This window comes from Phaseolus vulgaris, chromosome 6, assembly GCF_000499845.2.
Source record: "Phaseolus vulgaris cultivar G19833 chromosome 6, P. vulgaris v2.0, whole genome shotgun sequence".
Lineage (NCBI taxonomy): Eukaryota > Viridiplantae > Streptophyta > Magnoliopsida > Fabales > Fabaceae > Phaseolus > Phaseolus vulgaris.
The window spans coordinates 24,622,217-24,649,500 of NC_023754.2; the positions used below are offsets into that span (position 1 = coordinate 24,622,217).

Below are 27,284 nucleotides of genomic sequence, written 5' to 3' on the forward strand. Positions count from 1 at the left end.
CTGCTATAACTAATGTTCTTTGAATGCTTCGTAATAAGTCGAACACTTGTCTTGATTAATGTGGAAAAATCAGGTTTAGGGTTTCTCACATTTTTCATGAAGGAAATGTTTGTGTTAATAAGCTTTTTAACTTAGGATTTATTCATAGAGAACGATTTCATTGATATAATAGAATTTCATCTACTATTTGTTTTTTTATATTTCTTTATGAATAGGTATAGGCTACGTATGTATTAATTTTGTTAATATATAGGTTTTGGTCTAGTCTCCCATATTTACTTATTTCCTTTTTTTTTAATAATATTTTTTGCATGTGGTGACAAATGATTGTTGTTATTTGAAGTGTCAGTCTAATTGAGATGTCAAATTTCATACTGATACCTAACATGATATTTTTTATCAAAAAATAAAATAATATATATATCCTGATTCTCTCAATATTTTTTGTTATCCCTAATCTCACCATTTATAAGAAATGTATACTCAGTTTTGCGTAAATGATAAATAAATTTCAAAATCTTAATCTTTATATTTTTATTTTTACTTAATTATATATTAAAAAAAATTATTTAGCATTTGATTATCTTTACTTGAAAATGGATGTAATTTTAAATTTTTATAACTAAAACCATTTATTAATTGAGAGTAATAAATTGTACATGAGAATTAGTCGTAAATGTAGTAGTTGTAAAAGAAAGTCTTAAATGCATGAGCTGTAAAACAAAATTCTTAAATGTAGCTTTAAATACTAATGTAGTAGTATTTATGAAGATATATAAATTGAATTCATTGTTTAATGTTGTATATTAATTATTACATATATAAACTATCCGTTTCTTTTTAATGTGTCTTCATTCTATAAATAATGTTACTTTTTATTTGTATCTTTAAAATTTTAAGAATATTTTTTTTTTCTATTACACCTTTGTGTTTGTGTTTTCTTATGTAAAATAGTAATTTACACATATTTACTGTATTAGATAGAAGAAAAATGATAAAAAAAATAAAAATTATAACTATTTTATCCAAATAAAAAAATGTATTACATTTATTCGTAAGATCCCAAAATAAATAATTTCACGTACAACAATTCAGTAATTACATATTATTATTACAATATTATATTTAGTGTATTGTTATATTATATACCTAAATATATTTAAAACATGAAAACTAACAAAGATTTAATATATGTACATTATGTAAAATTTAGAGTCATTGTCTATATATAATTAATTCTCGTAAAATCATAAAATACAATACAAAATAAGAGTAACTAACTATTCAATTAAAATAATAATACCAATATATGAATAATCACACGTAAAGTTTATTAAAATATATGGAAACTAATTGCATTCAAAACATTAATATTGAATTTGGATTCAAACACTACCAATGCTACAACGTATATAGTTTATCTTTACAAATTTCATAATATCTTTAGACAGGTTCTTTACACCATTTTTATTTTAAAGAACAAACTGTTATCTAAATAAATAAATAATTATTTTATAAGTGTATACCAAATACACTAAAAAAAATCGTGTAAATTATGACGGTTATTAAAAATCGCCATAATTATCTGTATAATATGGCGGGTTAATAACTGTCACAATTTCCTTTTGGAAATGACATTTACAATTGTCATTTTATAAAATACACGCACTTTTCCGTTTCCTCCGCCATTTTGCATTCCCTCCATTACTCTTCTTCCCAAAAGTTATTTCCCTCCAAAAAAATTTATTTGGAATCCCACAAAATTTTGTCAAACTTTCATTCTAAAAACCTTTGTAACTCTGAAACCTTTGTAAATTTCAAACCCTTTGATTCCCAAACCCTAAGTATCAGACTCTATCATTCCCAAAACGTTTGAACCATCTCTTTGAACCTCATTGCAAACGGTTTCTTTCTCTGAAACTCATTGCAAATTTTTTTGTTTGAACCCTATCCCTATCATCGAAATTGCGTAATCGTCACCTTCAGAAATGACCACGAATCCTCACCGTCAGCTTTCGCAGGTCGTCACTCATTCCTTCCTTCATAGACGATGTCGAGAGGTAAACTTCGATTTTAGATTTGTTTCTTTGTTCATACACGACGCCGTACATAATGTGTCCGCTACATTTAGTTGGAGACTTGTATTGTGGGTATTAGAGAAGTAGAATGAATCTGCATCAGTTCCATCCTACAATCGTTTTTGCTACCTTGTTTAAAGAGATAAATAGGGTTTTCGTTGTAATAAGGGTATAACAAATCATGGAAAATTTCAATTCCTTGATTACTCTTAATTTTTAATTTTATTCTGCATTTTTCAGTTTTGCATTCTCATGAGATTGTTTACTCTTCCTGTTATTATCGAATGTGGATAAGGTATTGTTCTTCATTATGTTGTGGTTTCAATGTTTTCTTTTTCTGTTTTATTATATAATATTTGTTTAGGTTAATACATGTCATTCTTTGTACGTTTGGTCTTGTTTCAATTGTTTGATTTTGAATAGTTTGCTTTAACATCCTGTTATCGTCATGATTAATCAGCAAAAGAGATGATGAAATTCTTCATCAATTTTAGATGAGTTTCGTATTTACACTTTTTAAAACATTTTCTTGGTTTAGGTGGTGATGCTAGCAAAACTACCATAATGTACAAGCTCCATATTGGAGAAGTTTTATCTACTGTACCTACAATTGTTGGGTTTCATTATAATTTCATAATTTAATTATTGTAGGCAGGTTTCTTGGTATAAGCTAATTAAGCCATTCGATCTTGATACCCAAAAGATGCAAATAGTTACTTGTCAATTATCTACATATTTTTGTTTCTATGTCTATTTAATTTTGTTAGTAATTGAAATGGACAAATATCTATTAGCACTTGTGTGAATTGACTAGAGAAATCTTGTTAACATTTCAGTTTAGTAGAAGAAAAATTAGAAAGAACTGAACTATTGGTATTTTGTTCAAGGCTTATAAATTTTACCTTTTTGCAGGTTTTAATGTGGAGAAGATTCAGCATAAGAATGTTGTTTTCATAGTTTGGGATGTTGCAGGGTCAAAGAAATTAAGGGCACTTTGGAGGCACTATTTCAACAACTGTGATGGTTTGGTAGGAATTAGTTTTCATGGTTTTATACATTTTATCTTAATGAAAATACAACTTTGTGAATTTTGGAACTTGTGGATTTTTCCTTCTACTACAACCATTCATTTATCCAATTGAGCTGAAAAATTATGATACAAGTCTATTGTTGCCAGATTAATAAATATATGCAGATATATATGTTATTGATTGTCTGGTCCGTGAAAGGATAGAGAAAAGCTAAGCACAAATTTCAGTTTTTTTGTCAGGTCTATTTCTTTTCATTGCGTTCTTCACATTCTGCTTTATTTATGCCTTCGTCACATTGAATGCGTGTTTTGGTTGGTGTTATATTTTGGGTTTTATATTTGCTTTTGTTGTGCAACTTCAATTTTATCTTAACTTCATTACTAAGTGGTTTGTGTCTTTCAATCCATGTCAAAGTGTTTCTTTTTATACTTGTCCATGTGGATTATCAGTGTGACCCCTGTATTGAATCTTCATGCGTATGTGCCTAGAATGTTATTTAGTTTCCTATTAAGAGTGAATGGAAACGAACTCTATAGTTCAGTTGCTCTGTATGTTGTTGTTAAAATAAGAAATGTATGCATGCAAATCTACTCTTTCGTATCTTTTCCTTTGATGATGACCTTTATATATTTGTGTATTAGTTTCTGTTCTATATTTAATTTGGTTAATTTTTTTTAATATTTCTCATAGGTACTTGTATTCGGGAAGGAAGAGACGGAGACAGTTTTTCCCCTACAATGGATGCGGTGGTAAGGATCTTCAAGCGTGTCTTTGGATTATATGAAATTGATGATGAACTTTTGAACAATTATGTGTTGTAATTTTAAACTTGATTAGGGATTTATGAATTTTTTATGTGTTTTAATTTTCAAATATGTATAAACTTTTGAACAATATTATGTGTGCTTTAATTTTCAATGAAATGAATGGATGATTATAACTTTATACATTATTTTATTTTATTATGAAAATATATTATGTTTAGGTTAATTGTATAAAATAGATTATAAAAAAGTGGTGGCTAAATTTATTTATTCAGAATTAAAATTATGTCAATTAAAAACGTCACTACTTACGCAGATTATGGCACTAGAATTTTCTTCAATGAATGTAAATAGTGTCAGTTATAACCGACACTAATTACATATAAAAACCGTCATTATTTACACTATGTTTAAAGTGGCAGGTGTTGCGGCGGGTAGAGTAAAACCGCCACATTAAACTTTGTGGCGGCCAGTTCTATGGTGGTTTGGGAAACCGCCACAACCGTATATTGTGGCGGTTATAAACGCCAGTTTATACGAAAATAACCGCCACAATATACATTTTTTTTTGTAGTGATACCACATTCACAAAAACTTTGATTATTTATATCATATTGTAAGTGTTGTATTTTAATATGTGGATTAAATAAAATCACAGTCTTAAAAGTTAGTATTGACATAAAAATGTGATCTGAAATTTTGATAATTAATTAAATATTAATTTAGAAACTAATTTATAATTTTTTATTAATAATATAAACTATTTTAATATAAAAAAATAATTTATAAATAATATTTAATTTAGTCAATAATTAATTATTTTTATTCATAAAATTAATTTTTATTAATAATTTTTTTATATTGTGAGTTTAAATATAATGATTAAAAAAATTAAAAAAAAAACAATACTTTTCTAAATATTGACTCATGCATATCCTTGTAAAATATAATTAATTTACAAAATAGTTATGATTAAAAATTAATTACATTAAATAAAAAATTGAATTAATCATAAATGCATATGTGCATGATCCAGAGATAATCAATACCATTATTAATCATATACATTTGTATTTATAGTTGTGTATGAAAGTAAAAGAAGGTAAAATATGATAAAATTATGTTAATTCCAGCAAATAGGTAATATCCGTCATCTCTGTTTTTTTTTCTTTACCCAATAAAAAATTACGTGAAACAAAAGTTTATGCCGAGAATGACAGTTCGTGCGTGTGACAACATATTATGGGTGGTTCGATAACGGACTTGATAGCGGGTGACACGATAAGCCCAACAAACACTCGTTAGGATAGACTTTAAATGACTCTGATGTCATATTATAAAATAGAATAAATATGAAAAAAAAAACAGAGATGGATAAAAGAAGTGAAAAAGGAAGACAAATGATATAAGAATGAATATATCTTTTATTATCTTAAAATCATAATGAATAGTCTGAATATATACAAGTTGTATACTCATTCTAAGCTTAGCTAAAGAAAGAAATAATCAATCAATAAATACTAGAAAGAATCATAACAGACAAAGACAAAATAAAGGTTATTCATCTCTATAAAAAGTTAAAATTAGAGAAGACACCATTAATATTAACATTTTTCTATAACGTTTGTATCAATATCCTATAATACATATACTTTAGATATTAGATATTAAGAGAGTTGTAAGAACCTTTGTGTAAGCTTCATGTATAAAAAAAAGTCTAGAAAGATGTATTATGGCTTGGTGTAAGATAATTTAATCAACAAACATAGGTATTTTTTTTTATGTTTGAGCAGTTTCAACTTTTTATTTCATTGCATATCATTCAAATTTTATCTCTTACTTAATTATGTAAAATAAAATTAATTAATTAAATTTATATGTTCAATTTTCTTTAATTTGAAGTATATAAAAAATACAAAATAACCCAATAAATATTAAAATAACGTACAACAAGCAATAATAGATAAAAAAGAAATTAAAAATAATAAGAAAATATATTAAATATATAGATTAATAATAAAAAAAATTAAATAAGTTACAAACTCAAAAATAACTGAACGCGTACAAGTATAAGTTTGAAACTCCTAATAGTTTGTTTAGATATGAAAGATAGTAAAAAGGAAAAAAATAGATAAAGTGAAGTATGTGAACTCATGGAAAACAAATAAGTGAAAAATTTATACTTTAATTGTATTGATGTGATACAATATTTGTTTGTATATTAATATATTTGTAAATTGAAGCTCTTGATTTACAAATGTAATTATTTAAATAACCGCATTTATATATCAAAATAATTTCAAAAATGTCATCACATTTTTTACAAATGCATTTAAGCGTTGAACCGCATTAAATAAGAAGCGTACTAGTGGCACGTTAACATTGAGATTGAACCCAAATACTAAGTAATTAGATTAGAGAACTTGAAATTGCATTTGTTAACATTTCTTTTTGGGAAACATTTGTTTTGTAAAAATGTTAGGCTAACAAGATTTAGTGTGTTTGGATAGGTGTTTGTAATTGGTTAAAATTCATTTTGGAGTGAAGTGATTTACTTCGATGATTATACCCTGAAAACATTAACTTACTGTAAAATTCTTCAATTCAATGCAATAACTACTTGTTATCACTTCTAATGAACCTGAGGTTTTGAGACTGAATCAATTTTACCCTAAACAACAAGACATACTTTTTACTAAGACCATGTCTGGTAAGAAGAAAAATTGATTTGATGTGTTCCACCTCGAAGCCATAGGCTCTACAAATATTCAAGGTTTAGTTACAAAAACTTCCCTTTTAGTTACTGTCCTTCCTTTTCCATCGCACTATTTTTTATTTGTATTATTTTCTTCATCCACGATATATATGTGGATCCAAATAAAATATTAATTATTTGATTTTTTCTTTCAATTTCTCCATTAATTATAACTATAATCTTTAATTACCAACAACTTTTGCATGCACTGAAAACTTACTTTTAATTATTGATTATGAGGAATAGCTCTAGAAAATATATTCATGCCTAAACCTATTTTTAAAGAAAAAAATCTATTTTTACATATATATATCCTCCGTTACAACCCTTTACCAACTCTAAATAATCATATAATATTAAATTAAATTATTTAATTATATTTGTTATTAAATAAATAATAATAAAATAGTCACAAGAAGGGAGCATAAATATTCAGAAGTAGTGTTAGTTTGCAAAAAAAAAGGTATATTTTAACATTTTAATAATTAAAGTAATATATGTGCGAGAAAAATTATAAATACCCCTCCACACTTGTATATCACTAAAAATAGCAACATATTTTAATTATTTTTATCATATTTAATGATAGTATCGTAAATTTAAAACACTCTTCAATTAATTAAATTTTATTTCTAATAATCCCTTTCATTATTCTTAGTATCGGGTTTCAATTGAAGACATTTCAGAAAAAAAATTGTTTAACTGTTATTAAAAAAAATAAATGTCATGAAAAAACTTTATTTATTATCATAAAATTAGTTAATTTTGTTAATATTTGAGTTTATAGAGATAGTGATTATTAATGTGTGTTAGGTATGAGGATATGTGACACATTCACTACTATAATATTACTCATGTTTATTAAATTTTGTGATTTTTTTTTTATATTTTTTAGATAATGTTATGGTACCTATTGAAGGTTTTTTTTTTCAAATACTCATCAACGGGATATACTTATAATCTCTACACTGCTTAAAGAACAAATAGAGTCAAAAAGTAAAAACTGTAATGGAAATACTCTTTAAGAAAAGGTTTTTGCTAAAATTAATAAGTAGTTTCTTTTTAAAAAAAATTGGAAACATTATCTTTTAAATTCCTATGGAAGAAAAACTTATCAAAAATAAATTTCATTAATTAGAAATAAAAAAAGAGGTAAAATTTCAACTCACTTCCTTGTTGATTTTGACCGGGAAATTGCATAAAGATTAACAAGTTTTTAACTTATAATTGTTAATAAATATTATCTTATATTTTCTAAGGAAAATAATCTTTTAACATTCATTTATTTTAAAATAATTTGCTAAAAAAATCATAATAAAAATAATATAGTAATCAGAAAAATAAATTTGAATGATTGTAAATAAAACAACTGTAACACCCCAAAAAATAACATCTAACTATTACAATATAAGTTCTACGTATTTCTAAAACTTGGAGTTTTTCAAAACATTCTTAATACATGATTAAGATTTATAGAAATACAAATATTTACATATCCATAGCTCAAAATAAAACTCTGAAACCTCTAAGGCTTTCCTGCACCTGGATGGTCATCTGCTCGTGTACATAGTGCAGTCATCGCAGTTTAAACACAACACAAAAAGCAAGGGTAAGCTAGTGAAAATAAAATTTTATAATATACGAAATTAAATTAAAAGAGAAAATCAAATTACATGGTCAATTTCTCAATTATTCAATCTTCTTCAAATTCCAACATAAATCAATCACGTAGATCTCACATGGATCTACACATCCAGAATATTCAACAAACAACGTCTTCCAGAAAACTCGTATTAAGTAAGTCCTACCATAGGCATCAATATTTAATACACAACAAACATCCGTCCATACATTATCCCAAATGTATGAATTCAATTCCATGTCATTCCATCATACAATATCATTCAAAAAGTGATCCACAATATTCAAAAGCGTAATTAACATAAAAAACAACACTTAAATATTAAACCATCAAAATATAATATTTTTACAAATTTAAATAATATATAAACAAACAACCCAATATATAAACACACAACATCCCTGCAAGAAAAATTGAATATTGGGACCACGTCCCTTCCGCATTCAGATCTTCTATCCTAGGGTGCTATTAAAAATTAAATTTAGCTTCCCTTACCTCAATTGCTTGTTTTCCAAGCAACTTTTATAATTTTATTCCCCACAGTCTAGATAAGCTTTAAGATTTACGGGCCTAATACAAGTTATTCAAACAGAACAAAAATTCAGTATAGAGTAGAATAAGTTGAGAGGATTAAACTTCTCAACTGACCCCACCAATATTGATGACTAAATTCTAAGGAATAAAAGAGAACAAAGGATCTTTAGAGTAAAAATGAACTTACTCTGTTTGAAAATCTGATTGGGTAGAAATGTTTCTTAACTCCTCAGCTACAGCGTGGTATGATCAGATTCTAAAATAGATGAAGATTGGGAGAGAAAAGAAAATGGCACGGGAGAGGGGTCTGTAGCTTTTTTTTAAAAAGCGCTGTTACAACAATTATCCTTTAAGAGGTTCATTTTTGATAAGTTGTACATCATGCTTTATTTTAACACGAGTCGTTGAAGAATTGAATAAAGCAAACAACAGATATTATTTAAGAGTTTGTTTATAAATACTCCAAGCAAACAATGGCAATGTGACTTACAAAGTTGATATTCACAAAGCTTTTGACACTCTAAGTTGGAAGTTTTTACTATCAGTTTTGTCACGCTTTGGTTTTCACCCCTCGTTTGTCGGTTGGATTAGTACTATTCTCCGTTTAGCTATGCTTTCTATCAGAATAAATGGTAGTTTGGTGGGTTTTTTTCCTTGTAGTAGAGGTGTTAGACAAGGTGATCCTTTGTCTCCTATACTTTTTTGTCTTGCAGAGGAAGTTCTTAGTAGAGGTCTCTCAAAGCTTGTGAATGATAAGAAGATTCTACATATGGCTAGTCCACAAGGTTTTCTCACTCCCTCTCATATTTTATATGCGGATGACATTTTTATTTTCTGTAGGGCGGATACTAAGTCTCTTAGAAATTTGAGAAATTTTCTTAAAACATATGGTAATTTCTCTGGTCAATATGTTAATAATTCTAAGAGTAGTTTTTTCACCATGGATAATTCTACAAGATTTGTCACCAAAATTCAGCGTATTCTTTCTTGTAGTCATGGTTGTTTGCCTTTCACTTATTTAGGAGTGTCTATCTTTGTTGGTGCTCCAAGGGGTCGTTTTCTTCAACCTTTGGCTGATAAAGTCAAATTGAAGCTAGCTTCTTGGAAAGGTAAATCTCTTAGCATGATGGGTCGAGTTCAGTTGGTCGATACGGTGATTACGGGTCTTCTAGCTTATAGTTTTAATTTGTATAAATGGCTTGTTTCTCTTCTTAAGCAAGTTGAACAGTGGTGTCGAAATTTTATCTGGACTGGTGATATTCTGAAAAAAGGTATAGCTACTGTTAATTGGGATACGATTTGTTCTCCCCTTGAGAATGGAGGTTTGAAAATTATTAACCTTCACCATGAAAATAATGCTTATCTTCTTAAGCTTGCTTGGAACTTTGCTTATAGCAACAAGCCTTGGTCTCTGCTCTTGAAAGCTAGGGTCCTTAAATCAAAATATGAGTTTCGAATGGTTTATAGATCATCATCTCTTTGGCCTGGAATTAAGCAGTTTTATTCTACTATACTTGATTATACTTCTTGGACTGTTGGTACAGGTTCTCTTATTAATTTTTTGAATGATAAATGGTGTGCTACTACTTCTTTAGCAAACATTGCAGGATTATCTAATGGTGCTAGTATTCCGGATACAGTCTCTCAGTTTTGGACAGGTAGTGATTGGAATATTCCATTGTCTTTACAGCAGATGCCTCATCTTTTTAGTCATATCATGGTTAGGGCGGAACAGGATATTCCTAATTGGATTCTAGATGAGTCTGGTCGTCTCACTCTTAAATCAGCTAGGACTTTTTTCTTGGATCCAGGGGTTTCCTGTGGTTGGAGTAAATTTATTTGGTCTTCATATATTCCGCCTTCCAAAACTCTTGTCCTTTGGAAAGTTTTTCATGGGCGGCTTCCTACAGATCAGCATATTCAAAATAAAGGTTTGCATATTTGTTCTATGTGTACGCTTTGTGAAAAGCACGAGGAATCTATTCAACATTTATTTTTTGAATGTGCTAATGCTTTGCGTATTTGGAGTTGAGTTCAACACATTTTTCCTACTTATCATTTCTCTAATAAGGATGATCTTCTTTCTTTTATTAAGAGTGATGGCAGTCCGTTGGTTAAATTAGTTAAGCTAGCTGTGATAACTTTTTCTATTTTGATGATATGGCGTATGAGGAATTATGCTCGTTTTCAGGATAAGATTGAGGTTTCTAGGGCTATTTTGGTTATTAAAGACTTAACTTGTCTAGTGGGTAATTCGTCTAAAGCTTAAATGAAGAATGATATGTTTGATTTCAATGTTCTAAAGTTTTTTGGTATTAACACTCGTACTGGTAAAGTTCTACGTCCTCTTCCTGTTAGATGGGAGTTTCCTTCACCAGGCTGGGTAAAAATTAACATTGATGGGGCTGCTAGGGGATATCCTGGTCTTGCTACTTGCAGAGGTATTTTTCATGGGAGTATGGGGGAATTTATTGGAGCTTTTTCTGCATTTCTTGAAGTTCAGACTGCTCTGGTTGCTGAGTTTTATGGGGTTATACATGCTATGGAGGAAGCTCAAAAGATGGGGCTTACTAATGTCTAGCTGGAATGTGATTCTGCTTTGGTTTGTGCTGCGTTTACTGCTAGAACAAATGTTTCTTGGATGCTTCGTAATCGATGGAATGCTTGTCTTAATTGCTGTGAGAAAATTAGGTTTACAGTTACTCATATTTTTCGTGAAGGAAATGCGTGTGCTGATAAGTTGGCTAATTTAGGATTTTTTTCATAGATAACCTTTTCTTTGGTATAATAGGTTTCCACCTTGTCTGTTCTTAGAATTCTTTATGAATAGGTATAGTCTACCTATGTATCGTTTTTGTTAACATATGGGTTTTGGTCTAGTCCCCCCGTATTTTTGTATTTTTTTTTCTTTTTTCTTTTGTTTAATAATATTTTTTTTCATGTGATGGTAAATGATTGTTGTTACTTGAGATGTCAGCCTAGCTGAGATCTTAAGTGGCATAGTAATATCTAACATGAAAGCTTTTATTTAAAAAAAAACACTTTTATAAAAAAAATTATAGAAACCTAACTAACTTAATTGAAAGAATAAAATAATGAAAAATTAATAAGGATTCCTTATTTAAAACTTGTGGGGAGTTTTTTTTGTTCTGTAGACCCAGTTTCTTTCGTTACCATTTCCTATAAACTTTTTGCTAGCTGACAGTTATGTTTAAATTAACATGGTTTTTATTTAATTCTGCGTTTTCAATTGGGCCAGCTAAACCCAAAATAGTTTTTTATGTGAGCCATGTAATAGCCCATTCTAAAAATTTGAATAATAAGTAAATAAAAATATAGTGGGCCTCATGTCCTTTTGAATGGATTTCTTCCTGCCCCTACGTTATTCTTCCTGCACCCCCACAATTTTTTTTAATTCCGAAATTAGCCTTTACCTTTTATTTGAAAAAGGACACCTGCATTTTATTGAATTATGGATTTATGAATCCAAAATGCATTTTTTGCATTACGGATTTTTAATTCCAGAAACATACTAATGATCTGCAAATCTAGAAGATTACCGGACTCACCAATCTAGAAGATTGAAGGATGCACCAATTTGAGAGTTTTGCGGATTCAATATTCTGGAAGACAAAAAACAAAGTTTGGATTCCCCATTCTGTAAACCTAGCGGGTCGCACTATCTAGAATCACAACATATGTACTGCGAAAAATAAAAATCTGCAATAAAAATGAAACTATAGATCCGAAAACCAAAATAAAATAACTTACCTTCTTCTCCGGACAGAGAATCGCTAAGAGAAATTATCGAATCACCACCAAGTCATCGAAGACACCACCAATAAACACCTTCGTGTGACAAGAGATGGAGTAGCACCACTATTGATAGAGCACTCTTTCTGTGTGCAAATGAAGAAGAAAAAGTAAAGTGTGGGTGTTGTATGCATTTTAGGATTTTTATAAAATATTAGAAAGTCTAGTCCATTTTATGTAATTCATCCATAAATAATAAATTCTCCAATCATTAAATTAAAATAAGTTAAAGAAAAAAGTAAAAGAATAAAAATGGAAAAAATATATGCTTTGCACGCGCAGTTTGTTTCTTGTAGTGTGTTAAAACCATTTATCTCTCTAATACATTAGGTTTTTCAAAACTAAATTTTAAATAAATAACAAGATGTGTATAAATAAAGTTTATATGTGTTTATTCAATATTTCATAGATAATTGCATTTTTCTAAAACTCATTTTTTTTTTTCTAAACTCTCCATACTCTCAAAAGATGTATGACTTTGTTGTTTTGTCATATTATAAATAAGGAGACAATAAGATAAATATCAAAAAGAACCATTCAAAATGTGTAGCTTAGGATTTAATTTCTATTAAAAATTTCATTCATTTTCTTCTTTTTCTTGGTGTCCTTCATAAGTATCATTCTTTGAGAGTGTGTGGTGAAGGATATGGAAGAGTGTCTGGCAAGATATTTTATACTTTACTAATAATACAATCATATGTAAAGTGAGACATCATCTGATAAGAAGTTGAATAAAATTTGTGCATCATATTTAAATAGCAGGTGAATAAACTATTATAACATAAGAAATTAAGGTCATTATCGCCGATAAAAAAAAATAAAAATTAAGGTCAACTTTTAGTAATGATATTTTTAATGGATCACATGTTAATTTTTGTGTGGAAAATACTTCATACAAATATTGCAGAAGACATCAAATAATACATTATACTATTCATTATAGATATATATAAACATTCATGCATCTTTCTGATAATAATATTTTATAGGGAGATATTCATTTGGAGATATAAATGAGAAGTCTTGTTTATTGATTACAATAATTTAATTGTAATTAATGATATGAGATTGATATACATGCACATGTTATATATAAATATTATATATTAAAATTTAAAATAACTTATTCTTTTATATATATATATATATATTGATGAACTTATTGTACGTGTAAATTATAAATAATTGTAAGTGGTAGTAGAAAAGTTACACAATAATAATCTGATATTTTATTTATATATTATTATTAAAAAAAATTATTGATATTTTAAGTAATTTTAATTATTAATAAAAATTTATAAAGTAATTTCTAAATTGATATCTAATATTAATTATCAAAATTTTAGCTCTTAATTACTTTATATTCTACATTAATATTTAATTAAACTAATGGCTAATTTATAATACACTTTAAATATAATTAGGGTTATTGTATGCTAAAATGAAAAAAGTATACATTGGTAAATTTCACAAGGATAACTAACTAATGTACACCAACTTGATTTTTTAAAATATATTTAAAATAGTTATAGCTATAATTATTTTTATAAACTTATTTTTCTGAATATTAAATAGGTAAGTATCAATAGTAAAAAAATTAACTAGATATATGTTAACAAAAATATATAATGTGAGCATTAAATATTAATTTTATTAAAAATTACAATAATAAAATTGTGTTAAATAAGATATGTAGTCAAAAAAGACTCTTAGCTTGTTAGGGTTTGGCATAATAACATAAATTATGGAAGGTCAACAAAACATAATTTAATTGCAATTGCCGTCGCAGGCAAGTCTAATACTTTCATTAATATATTTTGATGGAATACATAATTTATCAATTATAATGTATCCGCTTATATCAAGTATTTTAATTTTAATTTGTAGTATTTAAAATCTATTTCGTATTTTCTACACTAAAAGTAAAAAATAATTGATAAAAATAGAAAATTATATACGTTACCCTTCGAAAAGACTAATATTAATAAATTATCTTCTTAGTTTTATATTTCTTATAAAGTGATGCATGATATATATATATATATATATATATATATTAGTTTAGAAATAAAAAGTATGAAGTGAATTAATGTAATTATGCCTCATTAAAAATTATTTTTTAACACCAGGTTTTTTTATAAAAGCTTCCATTAAAGTTAAATAGTTTTCATTCTTAATAATATGTATTTCCAATAAGTTTTTTTTATTAAAAATAACCAATACGAGTGTTTTATTTTTTTTAATTACCAAATTTAGGACTATATATAACTATAAAATAAAAACTTATTTTAAGGGAAAAATTCACTCCTTTTACTGCTAAAATAAGTTTCATGTAAATTTTGGTTTGGTTGCAGCTCTAGGTAGTGTAAATTATTGAGTTAGTTTCAAAATTTTTCTTTTTGTAAAACATAGAGATAAAATTTGTTAAATATAATTGTTGTTTTTAAAAATGTTAGGTTCGGCTAGTGTACAAATATAATAAGATAAAATATGATAATTTTATATTATATGAAAAGTTGTTGAATATTATTTTTTTATAAAAATTTTCATGTTAGAAATTATTATGAAACTTGATATTTCAGTTAGGTTGACACATAAAAAAAACAACAATCATTTATCACTTCGTAAAAAATATTAATTATTAAAAGAAAAAAAAATACAAGAAAATATGAGAGAATACAGGAGAATTAAACTAAAATCTATATATTAACAAAAACGATACATAAGTATTCTATTCTTATTAATAAAGAACTCTAAGAAAATAATAGATGAAAACTTATTATACCAATGAAAATACTCTCAATGAAAGCACATGCATCTCCTTCACAAAAAATGTGAGAAATCCTAAACCTTATTTTCTCACAGTAGGTAAGAGAAATGTTCTACCTATTAATTACAAAACAACATTAGTCATAACAGTAAATGCAACACAAACTAGTAAGACCCATCTTTTGAGCTTATTGAATAGTTGTCTGAACATCAAGGAAAACAGATAAACTACCAATAAATTTTCTCATACTCCCACAGAAAATACCATCAAGGGTAGCAAGACCAGGAGAACTCCTAGCAGCATCATCAATGTGTATTTTAACCCAACCTAGAGAAGGAAATTCCCATCGAACAAAAATAGGAGATAAAACTTTACTACTACAAGTATTAATACCAAAAAACTTAAGCACATCGAAATTAAACATATCATTCCACATGAAACTTCGAATTACCTACTAGAAAAGTGAGATCTTTAATGACCAAAATAGTCCTAGAAACATCAATTTTAACCTGAAATCTAACATAATTTAATTACAATATGTTCTTATTATATTATGTTACTATTTTATCATTTTTTATTTTTTTATTTTATTATAAGTGTAAGCTACTTAAAAGTTATGCTAAAAAAAATTAGGATCTAAATTGATATATAAAAAATTATCGAGGATCAACATTAAAATTTATTTTAATTACTATTAAATCTTAATATATTCTATGAGTATATTATAAATATATCTAAAAAATTAAAAGGATAAAAATAAAACTAATTCTTAGATATTTATGATAAAAAATATAATTTGGAATAGAAACAATTAAAAAATTAGTTATAAAATGTAAATATGTTTTTTTTTCTGAAGGAATTTCAAGTATTATCTTATAGTATAATTATTAGTGTCTGGTTAACCATAATTGTTTTGATTTGTTTGATAGAGTTATATATATATGTTATGCAGGAAACTCAAAAAGATAAGTTTTATTAATGTATGACTAACGTTCCATGGATACTCCGTAATCGGTGAAATACTTGTCTTAATGACGGTAGGAAAATAAGGTTTAGGGTTACTCATATTTTTCATGAAGGGATCATATTTTTCGTGAAGGGATCATACTTTTCGTGAGGGGAATGCGTGTGCGGATAAACTGACTAACAAATTTAGTCATAGAGACTCAATCCATTGGTATAATAAGCTTCCATCTAGTATATTCTTATAATTTTTTAACATATGACTTTTGGTTTAATTTCTCTATATTTTTTTTGTATTTTATTTTTTTTATTTTTTTTAATATTTTTTTTTTATGTAATGACACTGACAGATGATTATTTTTTACTTAGAGTGTCCGCCTAGCTGAGATGTCAAGGTGCATAATGATGTCTAACATTGAAGCCCTATAAAAAAAATCAAAAAATCTAGATACAAAATATAACTAAACATATAAGAAAAAGTATTAGTTTCACTTAATGAAAACAAAATTAAAAGATGTATTACATTTAATAAAAAAATAAGTTATCATATTTTTAAGAATAATAATTTAAATTTGTTATATCAAGATATATCATTAGGAACACAAGTTAATGTTCTAATATTTTAAGTTCAATATAAAATTCCATGTATCTTTTAAAGTTAAGATGAATGTATAATCATATTTGAGTTATGGGTTATATTATCATAATTATGACATTGCCATGCTTCATTTTCCAATATAAATATTTATGTGTTATATCAAGGTTTGAATTTAAGCATAGAAAAAAATTATAATTAGAGTGTTCTATAAAAGAAAATGAAAGTCTAATAATTATTAAGTAAAAATTAATTTTAAATACAAAAGTAATTAATTATTATATTAATAAATTATAAAATTATAAATTTGTATTATTAATAAAAAATTATAAAATAATTTTTAAATTAATATTTAATTATTAGTTACTCAAATTTTAACTAACTATTTTATATTCTTAAGTCAATATTTATTATTATATTAAAAGAATAATTTAAAATATAAAATATTAGTAATTAAAAATTTGATAAATAATTTAAATATTGATTTAAAATTATTTTATAATTTTTTATTAATAATAAAAATTATTTTATATATTAATAATTTTTTACTTTTTAAAATAGTATTTAGTCAATATTAACTAATTATTTTTTCTTTTTTTATTATTGACTAATTATTTTTTATATTTTATTATTTAATATATTTTTTTTAGTTTCTATTTTATTTATTTAAATTACTTTTATCAATGATTGTATCATTTCATTTTTTTCATCTTTTCGGTTACATAGGTATAATTGTTTTGTGGGACCTTTCGTAAGACTTATACTTGTGTAGATATTTTGGGGGCTATGTGAGTTAGTCAACTTTTTTTTTATATATATAAAATTGGACTCAAATATTTCATTTTATTCATTATTGATAAAATAAATTATAATTTTTTAATCTAGATTAAGAATTGAAAAATACTTATTTAATTTTTAAATAATTTAAAATTATATTTTAATTTTAAAACTCATTTCATACACTACAAGAAAATCATTAAATAGAAATCAATTTTAGAGACAAAAAATAATAATTAGTTGTTATAGTGACTAAATTATAGACCATTTTAGATACTAAATTTTTTTTAGGTTTCTAAATGACTTTCTATTATTATTAAATAATTTTTAAATTGATATCTAATTAGCAACCAATGTTTTTCTACCAAATTTGTAATCTAAATAATTGGTAGTTAATAGATACCAATTTAAAAATTACTTAACAATAATACAAATTAATTTAGAAACCAACAAATTTTTTAGTCTATAAAGTAGTCTCCAATTTAGTAATATAACAATTAATGACTAAACTTCAATTATATACCGTTCTTTAAGTATGGGAATAATTCAATTATTTTCATTAAGTTAATGTATATCTTTACTATTTTTTTGAAAGCTTTAGAAAAAAATTTAGTAGAATAACTTATTATCCATATAATTTACTCAAATTAGTCCAATGCTTGCGATTCTGAATAATATTGTTGTTTTTGCCAAACTTAGTTTGACAATTGTACTCAGTGAAAAAGACTGTCACGCAAATGATGTTAATTAGCTAATTTGTTTACCCAAATACACTTATTATATTATTTCAGCTAACTAAAAAAACCCAAATAAACAATGCAGCAAACAACAAAGAAACGCAAATATAATTAAGGCACAGTCTTATGCCTTCCTGAATTGATATTTATATATACAGAAAGAAAAATGATACTTTATAATATTTAGAGTTATATACTTTTTTTTATGTAATAGGTTTAAAAATAAATACATATAATAAAAAATAAATTTAAAATTAAATAATATAAAAAATATTTAAATAATAATATTAAAAGTTATAATATGGTTATATAAAAAATTGTGAAGTATGAAGAAATTAAGCAATACCTGCACTGTTATGTCACTTTCGGCAGATAAGAAATTATATATTTAGGGTAATATGGTCTTCTTCCAAACTTTAAAGATTCTAGCTACCTACCTATATATGCCAAAATTCAACCTTCTTTAATTATAATTTAAGAAATTAATCCATTCAACGCAAAAAAAAGTAAACACTCACGCACACACTCACACGCTTTGCCTATAAATTCTCTCCCAAAGTTCAACTTTACAACCAACAATACCTATTCACATATTAAAGCCACAAGGAGAAACCGAAAGGAAGATGGCTTCAAAGGGTGTTGTTGCACCCGTTGTCCTTCTCCTTTCCTTCTACCTCCTTTTCTTTCCCATGGTTAGCTCACACACTAATGACCATCACCTACCATCGTTACCTCCTATTTCACTATCATTGTTGCCACCTCTATTATCACCTCCTCACTCACCACCATTGTTCTCACCTCCTATTTCACCACCATTGTTGCCACCTATAGATTTACCACCATCTTTCCCTCCTATTTTACCACCATTATTGCCTCCTTTAGAGTCACCACCATTATCACCTCCTGACTCACCACCATCATTCCCTCCTATTTCACCACCATTGTTCCCACCTATAGAGTCACCACCAACCTTCCCTCCTATTTCACCACCATTGCTGCCACCTGTAGAATCACCACCATTGTTCCCACCTGTAGAGTCACCACCATTAACACCTCCTGACTCACCACCATCCTTCCCTCCTATTTCACCACCATTGTTCCCACCTATAGAGTCACCACCATTATCGCCTCCTGACTCACCACCATCCTTCCCTCCTATTTCACCACCATTGTTGCCACCTGTAGAGTCACCACCATTATCACCTCCTGACTCACCACCATCCTTCCCTCCTATTTCACCACCATTGTTCCCACCTATAGAGTCACCACCATTATCGCCTCCTGACTCACCACCATCCTTCCCTCCTATTTCACCACCATTGTTCCCACCTGTAGAGTCACCACCATTATCGCCTCCTGACTCACCACCATCATTCCCTCCTATTTCACCACCATTGTTCCCACCTGTAGAGTCACCACCATTATCGCCTCCTGACTCACCACCATCATTCCCTCCTATTTCACCACCATTGTTGCCACCTGTAGAATCACCACCATTATCACCTCCTAACTCACCACCATCTTTCCCTCCTATTTCACCACCATTGTTCCCACCTGTAGAGTCACCACCATTATCACCTCCTGACTCACCACCATCCTTCCCTCCTATTTCACCACCATTGTTCCCACCTGTAGAGTCACCACCATTATCACCTCCTGACTCACCACCATTGTTCCCACCTGTAGAGTCACCACCATTATCACCTCCTGACTCACCACCATTGTTCCCACCTGTAGAGTCACCACCATTATCACCTCCTGACTCACCACCATCCTTCCCTCCTATTTCACCACCATTGTTCCCACCTTTAGAGTCACCACCATTATCACCTCCTGACTCACCACCATCCTTCCCTCCTATTTCACCACCATTGTTCCCACCTGTAGAGTCACCACCATTATCACCTCCTGACTCACCACCATCCTTCCCTCCTATTTCACCACCATTGTTCCCACCTGTAGAGTCACCACCATTATCACCTCCTGACTCACCACCATCCTTCCCTCCTATTTCACCACCATTGTTGCCACCTGTAGAGTCACCACCATTATCACCTCCTGACTCACCACCATCTTTCCCTCCTATTTCACCACCATTGTTCCCACCTTTAGAGTCACCACCATTATCACCTCCTGACTCACCACCATCATTCCCTCCTATTTCACCACCATTGTTCCCACCTGTAGAGTCACCACCATTATCACCTCCTGATTCACCACCATCCTTCCCTCCTATTTCACCACCATTGTTGCCACCTGTAGAGTCACCACCATTATCACCTCCTAATTCACCACCATCATTCCCTCCTATTTCACCACCATTGTTGCCACCTCGAGCCTCACCACCATTATCACCACCTTCATTACCTCCTATTTCACCACCATTGTTGCCACCTCAAGCCTCACCTCCTGACTCACCACCTTCATCACCTCCTATTTCACCACCATTATCACCTCCAATCTCACCACCATTGTTACCTCCTATCTTACCACCTGTTTCACCTTCGCCACCACCCCCACTTGTTTCCCCTCCGCCTCCACCTCCTCCACCACCTGTTAAGTCACCACCACCTCCACTTGTCTCACCTCCGCCACCACCTGTAACACCACGTCCTCCCCCTCCACCACCATCAACTTGTCTAACTTTTAGTGTTTGCACACCCTTTTTAAGTAATATACTTCCGATACCTGGGGTAAACAGAGTTTGTTGCTCCTCTGTCATTGCTCGTCCTCCTACTGAAGTCGCTAGGTGCGTGTGCGCCAATGGGAAGGCCACCTTTCCTGAAATACTATCTTCTCTTTTAACCATTCGTATGAGAAACCTAATTGCCAGTTGTGGTGTACGCAATGCAAACAACTTCAGTTGCAATTAAGAACAAAATATGCATCACCTTCAACATCGTGTTCTGTTGTCTTACTTTGTATCTTAGGTTAGGTTTGTGTTTGTGTGTATTTAAAAAAGTGAAGGACGTTTCCGTTAGTGCCTGCTATACGTGCATATATGCCCGTGGACACTATAATATTATATATCAATAAACTTTCATACATAATAACAAATAAATATGCGATACAATTACAGATACTACTTCTTCTTCTTGCGTATGGGATTCCTATCTTCTTCCTCCTAATCCTGTTTATCATCTTATTGGTTAAAGTTGTTCAATAAAAATTTTTGTTCAAGAAGTGATTCCTGTTATTAATTCCTTATCTCTCTTGATTAAGTATTTTTTTCTATATCATCAATTCAGATCGGAGCATTGATCTTGTAATATCATATTCAAATATGTTTTCCAAAAGTCTAAACAATAAAACATGAAAGAATGGTCAAGATATATAACATCCAGCAAAACTAAGACACCTATTAATCCTATAATAATAGTTTTTTTATTAACAAATGAATAAATGAATTAAAAGGAAACTTCAAACCCTCTTCACGAAATTTACAATCCAAAAAGCATTACAAAGCAACATAAAAGCTGATATAGGTATGGTAACAAGCCAAAAAATGGCTCAAGGAAATGTAGGATCCTTCACATGTACAAATGCTAGCTGGAAATCTCTGAGTACACTTCTCATCCAATTAATAATCCCACAATTATAAGCACAAAATCTATTTCTATAATAATCTTGAATTAAGGAGACATGTTCCCTTGAGATATTTTAAACAACAATACAAATTAACAGGTGTGGATTATGCAGAGTTTATGATACATAATCTCACATATATTTGGTAGATAGACAAGAGATATGGAACATTGGGATCATGAAGAATTATGAAGAAATTCAAGAACAAAATATTTATTAGATTCTTTTATAGAAAAAATATTGAATAAGGAGATATTAGAAATGTTTCAACCTATATACAAAAGAAATTAAAAAGAAAAGAAAAGAATTTTCTTTTATTATGTCAAAAAAATTTAAATTAAGTTAAACTTAAATCCCATTATCTCTATTTTTACGATATTTTTAGCGATATTTTCACATGATTATAAATTATTTTTTTATCTTTATATATGGTAGTAGGTGAAAATGCTATAAAGACAAGCAAGGAAGGGACGAGTGTGAATGAAAGAGAAGAAAAATGTTAGGAAGAAGACATAGGTGAAAGGGTGGAACTATAGAAGAAAGTTGAACTGCTAGTGACTTTATTTTACATATTTTGTTTGCAGGTTATCAGCACAGAGTGGCTATGGTTCTAGTGCGTTCCTGGTGCCCTTTCACATATATTGTTCTAAAATATTATATACATATTGCTCTTAAATATTATAGGATTAATAATTTTATTATTTTTATACAATCAATCACGTTATAATCCTTAATATTATTATTTTAATATCTTTTATATCATTTTATTATAAATTTATCTTTTATTATATATATTTATATCTAAATAACCACGATTTTCAAAATATCATTACTATATTATATTTTCCTATTTGGAGAAAACAATGTAAACACAACCCTGAGTCCAGGGTAGTATCAATAGTCCAGGATTGCTTAATTGTAAATTAATTATCAAGAGTTTAAAATTAAACTGCAATCTAATGATATATAAGTTTTGAAAAAAATTATGCCGTATTTAAATAGAAAATTAAACATTTTCCAGGTTCAAATATAATTGGATTTAAAATCAAAAACTATTTTCATTATACTAAAATAAGGAAACCAAGTAAAATAAAATAGAACATTCAATAATTACTTACACTTTCGTGTATGATAGTAAATTCTACAATCTGCTATAGAAAGTTCAGTTGCACTGATTGTTTGTAGTTTGATAATATTGAGTGACTACAATCATAAGCCAAAAACCTTTTTAATAAAAATAAGTTATGTTTACGTATATTATATTATACTAAAGTTTTAAGTTCAACAATTACAATGAATATATTTTTTAATTTTAAATATTATATGATATTTACTAACCTATATTTTATGCATAAAAAACTATTAAAATAAAATAGACAACCAAATACCAAATACACAAGGCAAATGCTACAAAGATTCAAACTTGATTCTAGCTATAGCCAGCTAGAACCTATTTACCTATATTTAAACTGTGAGATTAAATTTACGTCCATCTTACTTTCAAAATACACGTGAAATTATTAAAGTGGCCTTTAAAGATTTAACTGTATATTAAACTCTCATACGTTTTCCACATTATATGAGACACATTTCTCAACCCTTTTTTTATATAAGTTAACAATTTTTCTATTATAAGTAAATTTTCCTCATAATATATGAGCATACCACTAACTCAACTGTTGGATAATTAACTTCAAATTTATGAAAGCTCTTTTATATAATTTGTTTAATTTTTTTTTTTAACTTCCATATAATTTAAATTTTTGAAGGAAAGTTTATTTTTAAAATACTTTTGGGAGGAACTCGTCAAAAATATGGCCTTCATATAATATGATTATATGTTTTTACTTGTTTTTTTTAATACTTAATAAAGGCTTTCATTGTGTGGAAAAGGGAAAGCTTAATGAACCAGTTGGAAGTAAAGAAAATAAAAGTCAGAAATAAGTTAATTTAATATTTGAAATGTCTATGGAGTTATTAAACTATAATAAATACGACATTGTTTAGAAATAATGATAAACCAAATGGTTTTCACTTGGTACAACTAGAAAGTAAAAAACAAAGAAGCAAAGCACGCTATAGCACAAACAATTTGTCTCTGAAAAAAAAAATCACGAACAAATCAGAGGTGGGAAAGATCAATTCTGATATTATTGATGCTTAGAGCTTCCTTATAACCCATGTTCCAAAGTCTCACATTGCACCAATACCCATTCGATCCACATCTTTAATGTATAATGAATTTGATATGCTTATTGAAATCATAATTATGCAAAAACGTAAATTATGGTTATAGTTGTTCAGAGTTAAATAAAATGTTTAAACACATTCAAGTCAAATATTCCATCGCATTTTAACAGAATTATCAAAGTAAATTACGGTTAATTAATTCTTCCGATCAAAGGATAATATTCTATCACATTTAGATTCCGTCAGTCAACAAAATTACAGCAGTAAAATGTAATTTGCTCACACACAAAACAACAGTTGTCACCCTTTTCGATCAAATAATTTTCTATGTAACAAATTTAACCTGTTATACAGCTAACCCTTAAACAAAGCATTTTAGGTTACTCTTAAAAATATGCTTCACGCCAAATGAGAAATTTCTCCTAAAATAAGAGTCACAATGACAAAACTTTATTGTGCCACAGCTTCTACACATGCAATCAAAGATGGTGACAACGAGGATGATGAGTAATCCTACATCCAATAGTAGAAGAAACAACGTTGAAAGAGTGAGAATTTAGGACGCATAGCCAAAAAAATAGTACATGGAGCACAGCAAGAATTGAAGAGAGAAAAGAAGCATAAAGAGATGCGAAATATGAGGAAGACAAGATGAATTTAGGGACACTGGAAACCAATGTTGGAGCTTTCCCTTCCACAGTTGTTGAGAAGTAGACTCAAGGAAAGTGGGAGGTTAAGGTTGATGCCAAGGACGTTAGCTTTGATGGCAGTGCAAAGGCAAGCAGCAACTTCAAGATCAACCAGATCCTTGATGAGGGTGCAGCATGGAAGGGTTGGTGGTGACCCCACTTTAACATTGACCAAGTTCAACACTTTAGCACACACCCCCAACTTAACTGCATCTATAGGACATGTACCCTTTTGGTAGGGCACTGATGGGTCTGGGATTACAGGGATGTAGGTTGAGCTCACCATGGTGTAGGAAAGCATGGTGAGACAAAGGACTAGGGCAACAGTGCCCTTGGAAGCCATTTGAGTAAAGTAAGGATATATGAGAAAGGAAAGTTTTAGGGTTTGGTGGAAGTTAGAGAAGTGTGAGGGGGGTTTTATAGGTAACTAATTTAGTGGTTTTTGGTGTATTTTGTTTTAAATTAGTAGTTAGGAGAACCCGTGAACCTATGGGATTATAATTGAGATGCTTCACAAGCTGGCACCCTGCCTGGGCAACACCAGGGATGATAATGGAAACACTGCATGCACAGTTAGTCATTTTGTTTTTTCTCTTTATAGGACAAAAGGATTGAATATTTATACTATAGTATAAAGATATTAACTATTATAATAACTTCATGACGTTAATCACAAAGCAAATATGTATGATTGGCTCGTTTTTATTTTCCATTACATCCAATAATAAGTGAAATCACACAAACAACATAACAAAAATTATATGGCTTTCTGATTGTGCAATGGGCACGGATACAATAATTTGTTGAATGGCATGTGCGCGAACACACACATGATACCAGTATCATATTTATATTTTTTAAATTGCTGAATGTGAGAGTTTTGCTTGAAAATGTATAGATCTAAGTCTTCACAAAAGAAAAAGAAAACAATTAAAATGTTAAACTAAAGGTAAAACTCCTTGAGTCTCTCATAATAAAATGTTACGGAAAACAAGCAGTATTCTAACTCGTTTTTACGTTGAGAAAAAAAAAACAGTTTGTGTTTAGAAAATTTGAGCTTTGGATAAATTTTTTATTTTGAAATTTAAGTCGAGTCTCAAATAAGTTTGGTCCACCTCTAGCTGAATCAAAACGGGTCTACCTTAGCTTGAGTCAAGTCACGTTCATGTCAGATCGAGTCGAGTTTTGGTATGTCAAACCAATGTCAAGTCAACTCGTATTGAATTCACGTTGAGTTGAGTAAAACGGGGCTATGTTAGCAATCGAATAGAGTTATGTCTATGTTAGGCTGAGTAGAGTCAGGCCCATGCTGAATCGAGTCAAGTTAAATCCACGTTAAGTTGAGTGGATGAAGCGCACCTCAAACCAAATCGAGTTGGGTCAACCTTGGACTAAATAGAGTTAGGTCAACCTTGGACTGAGTGGAGTCGGGTCAGACCCACCTCGAGCTAAGTCAGGTCGTGCCCACCTTTATTCAAGTCAGGTCGAATCCACCTTAGGTTGAGTCGAGTCAAGTTAGACTCTCATTGGGCCAAGTCAAGTTAGGTTTTGATTTGTTTAAGTAAAATTGGGTTCACGTGGAACTAAATTGAGTTAGACCCACATTCGGTCGAATTGAGTCATACCCGCATCGAGGTGAATCATGTCAATTCCACATAGAGTTGACTATAATCAATCTCATTTCTAAACAAAGTTAGGCCATTTCGAGTTAAGTCAAGTTCTTGTCAAACCAAGTTTAGATCAAACCATGTTAATTCAGACTCACACAAGGTCGACCAAGGTCAAACTTATGTTGCACAATGTCAAACTTGGTTGAACCACATAAGTTGGGTTGACTTAATTGGGCAAGTTAAGTTAGACTCTAACCTTTCAATTAAGTTGCAAAGATATAATAAAAATTAACGACTAATTTATAATTAGTGTTAAGTATTTAGTGTTCAATTTACAGTTTTTAATATTTTAAGAATTCATAGAAAAAATTCATTCCAATTTTTTTTAAACTAAAATATCTAAATAATCTAAAGTTTAAATTAAAGAAAAAAAAATCAATTTTATATTATAATACATTAAAAAAAACATATATAACCTTTTATATATAAGCATATCCTCTATATGCAAATGAGAGAATAGTCTATAAATTTGTATGTTTATGAGAATTACAATTTATAGATTTCACTCTTACACCCTTATCATAATGCATTTATTTCCTGTAATGTTTCTTCCGTATGCAGGATAAAACGCAATAATTTATACTAAAACGACAACAACAAAAAACATATCTTTTACTAACAAGTGGTTGCTCTGAATCATTATGAGTTCCTCTCTTAATTTTCAATTCCTGATTATTCTTATATATGAAAA

At 28.9% G+C, this 27,284-nt stretch overlaps 2 protein-coding genes and 1 long non-coding RNA gene across 3 annotated transcripts; 1 reads left to right on the plus strand and 2 right to left on the minus strand.

Annotated features, from left to right (window-relative positions):
• Positions 1-1,707: 1,707 nt before the first annotated feature.
• LOC137833143 (uncharacterized) lies at positions 1,708-4,054 on the plus strand. Its single transcript, XR_011084686.1, has 3 exons — positions 1,708-2,060; positions 2,991-3,106; positions 3,800-4,054. It is a non-coding gene; the product is annotated as an uncharacterized lncRNA (long non-coding RNA).
• A 15,059-nt stretch (positions 4,055-19,113) lies between these two features.
• Positions 19,114-21,268, minus strand: LOC137833545 (uncharacterized). The gene is made up of 3 exons (XM_068641888.1): positions 20,938-21,268; positions 20,014-20,853; positions 19,114-19,938 (listed from the first exon to the last, which is right to left on the minus strand). The coding sequence occupies exons 1-3, from the start codon at positions 21,266-21,268 to the stop codon at positions 19,235-19,237; spliced, it is 1,875 nt and encodes a 624-aa protein (XP_068497989.1). The 3' UTR covers positions 19,114-19,234.
• Positions 21,269-24,891: 3,623 nt separating this feature from the next.
• On the minus strand, positions 24,892-25,266 carry LOC137833546 (14 kDa proline-rich protein DC2.15-like). Its single transcript, XM_068641889.1, has one exon. The coding sequence runs from the start codon at positions 25,264-25,266 to the stop codon at positions 24,892-24,894; it is 375 nt and encodes a 124-aa protein (XP_068497990.1).
• Positions 25,267-27,284: the final 2,018 nt, after the last annotated feature.

Coding starts and splice junctions, on each gene's coding strand:
- LOC137833546 (XM_068641889.1), bottom strand. CDS start 25,266: ATGGCTTCCAAGGGCACTGTTGCCCTAGTCCTTTGTCTCACCATGCTT.
- LOC137833545 (XM_068641888.1), bottom strand. CDS start 21,268: ATGGTTAAAAGAGAAGATAGTATTTCAGGAAAGGTGGCCTTCCCATTG. Junction 20,854..20,937: donor AACAGGTGGTAAGATAGGAG/GTAACAATGGTG, acceptor GTGAGGCTTGAG/GTGGCAACAATGGTGGTGAA. Junction 19,939..20,013: donor TAATGGTGGTGACTCTACAG/GTGGGAACAATG, acceptor GTGATTCTACAG/GTGGCAACAATGGTGGTGAA.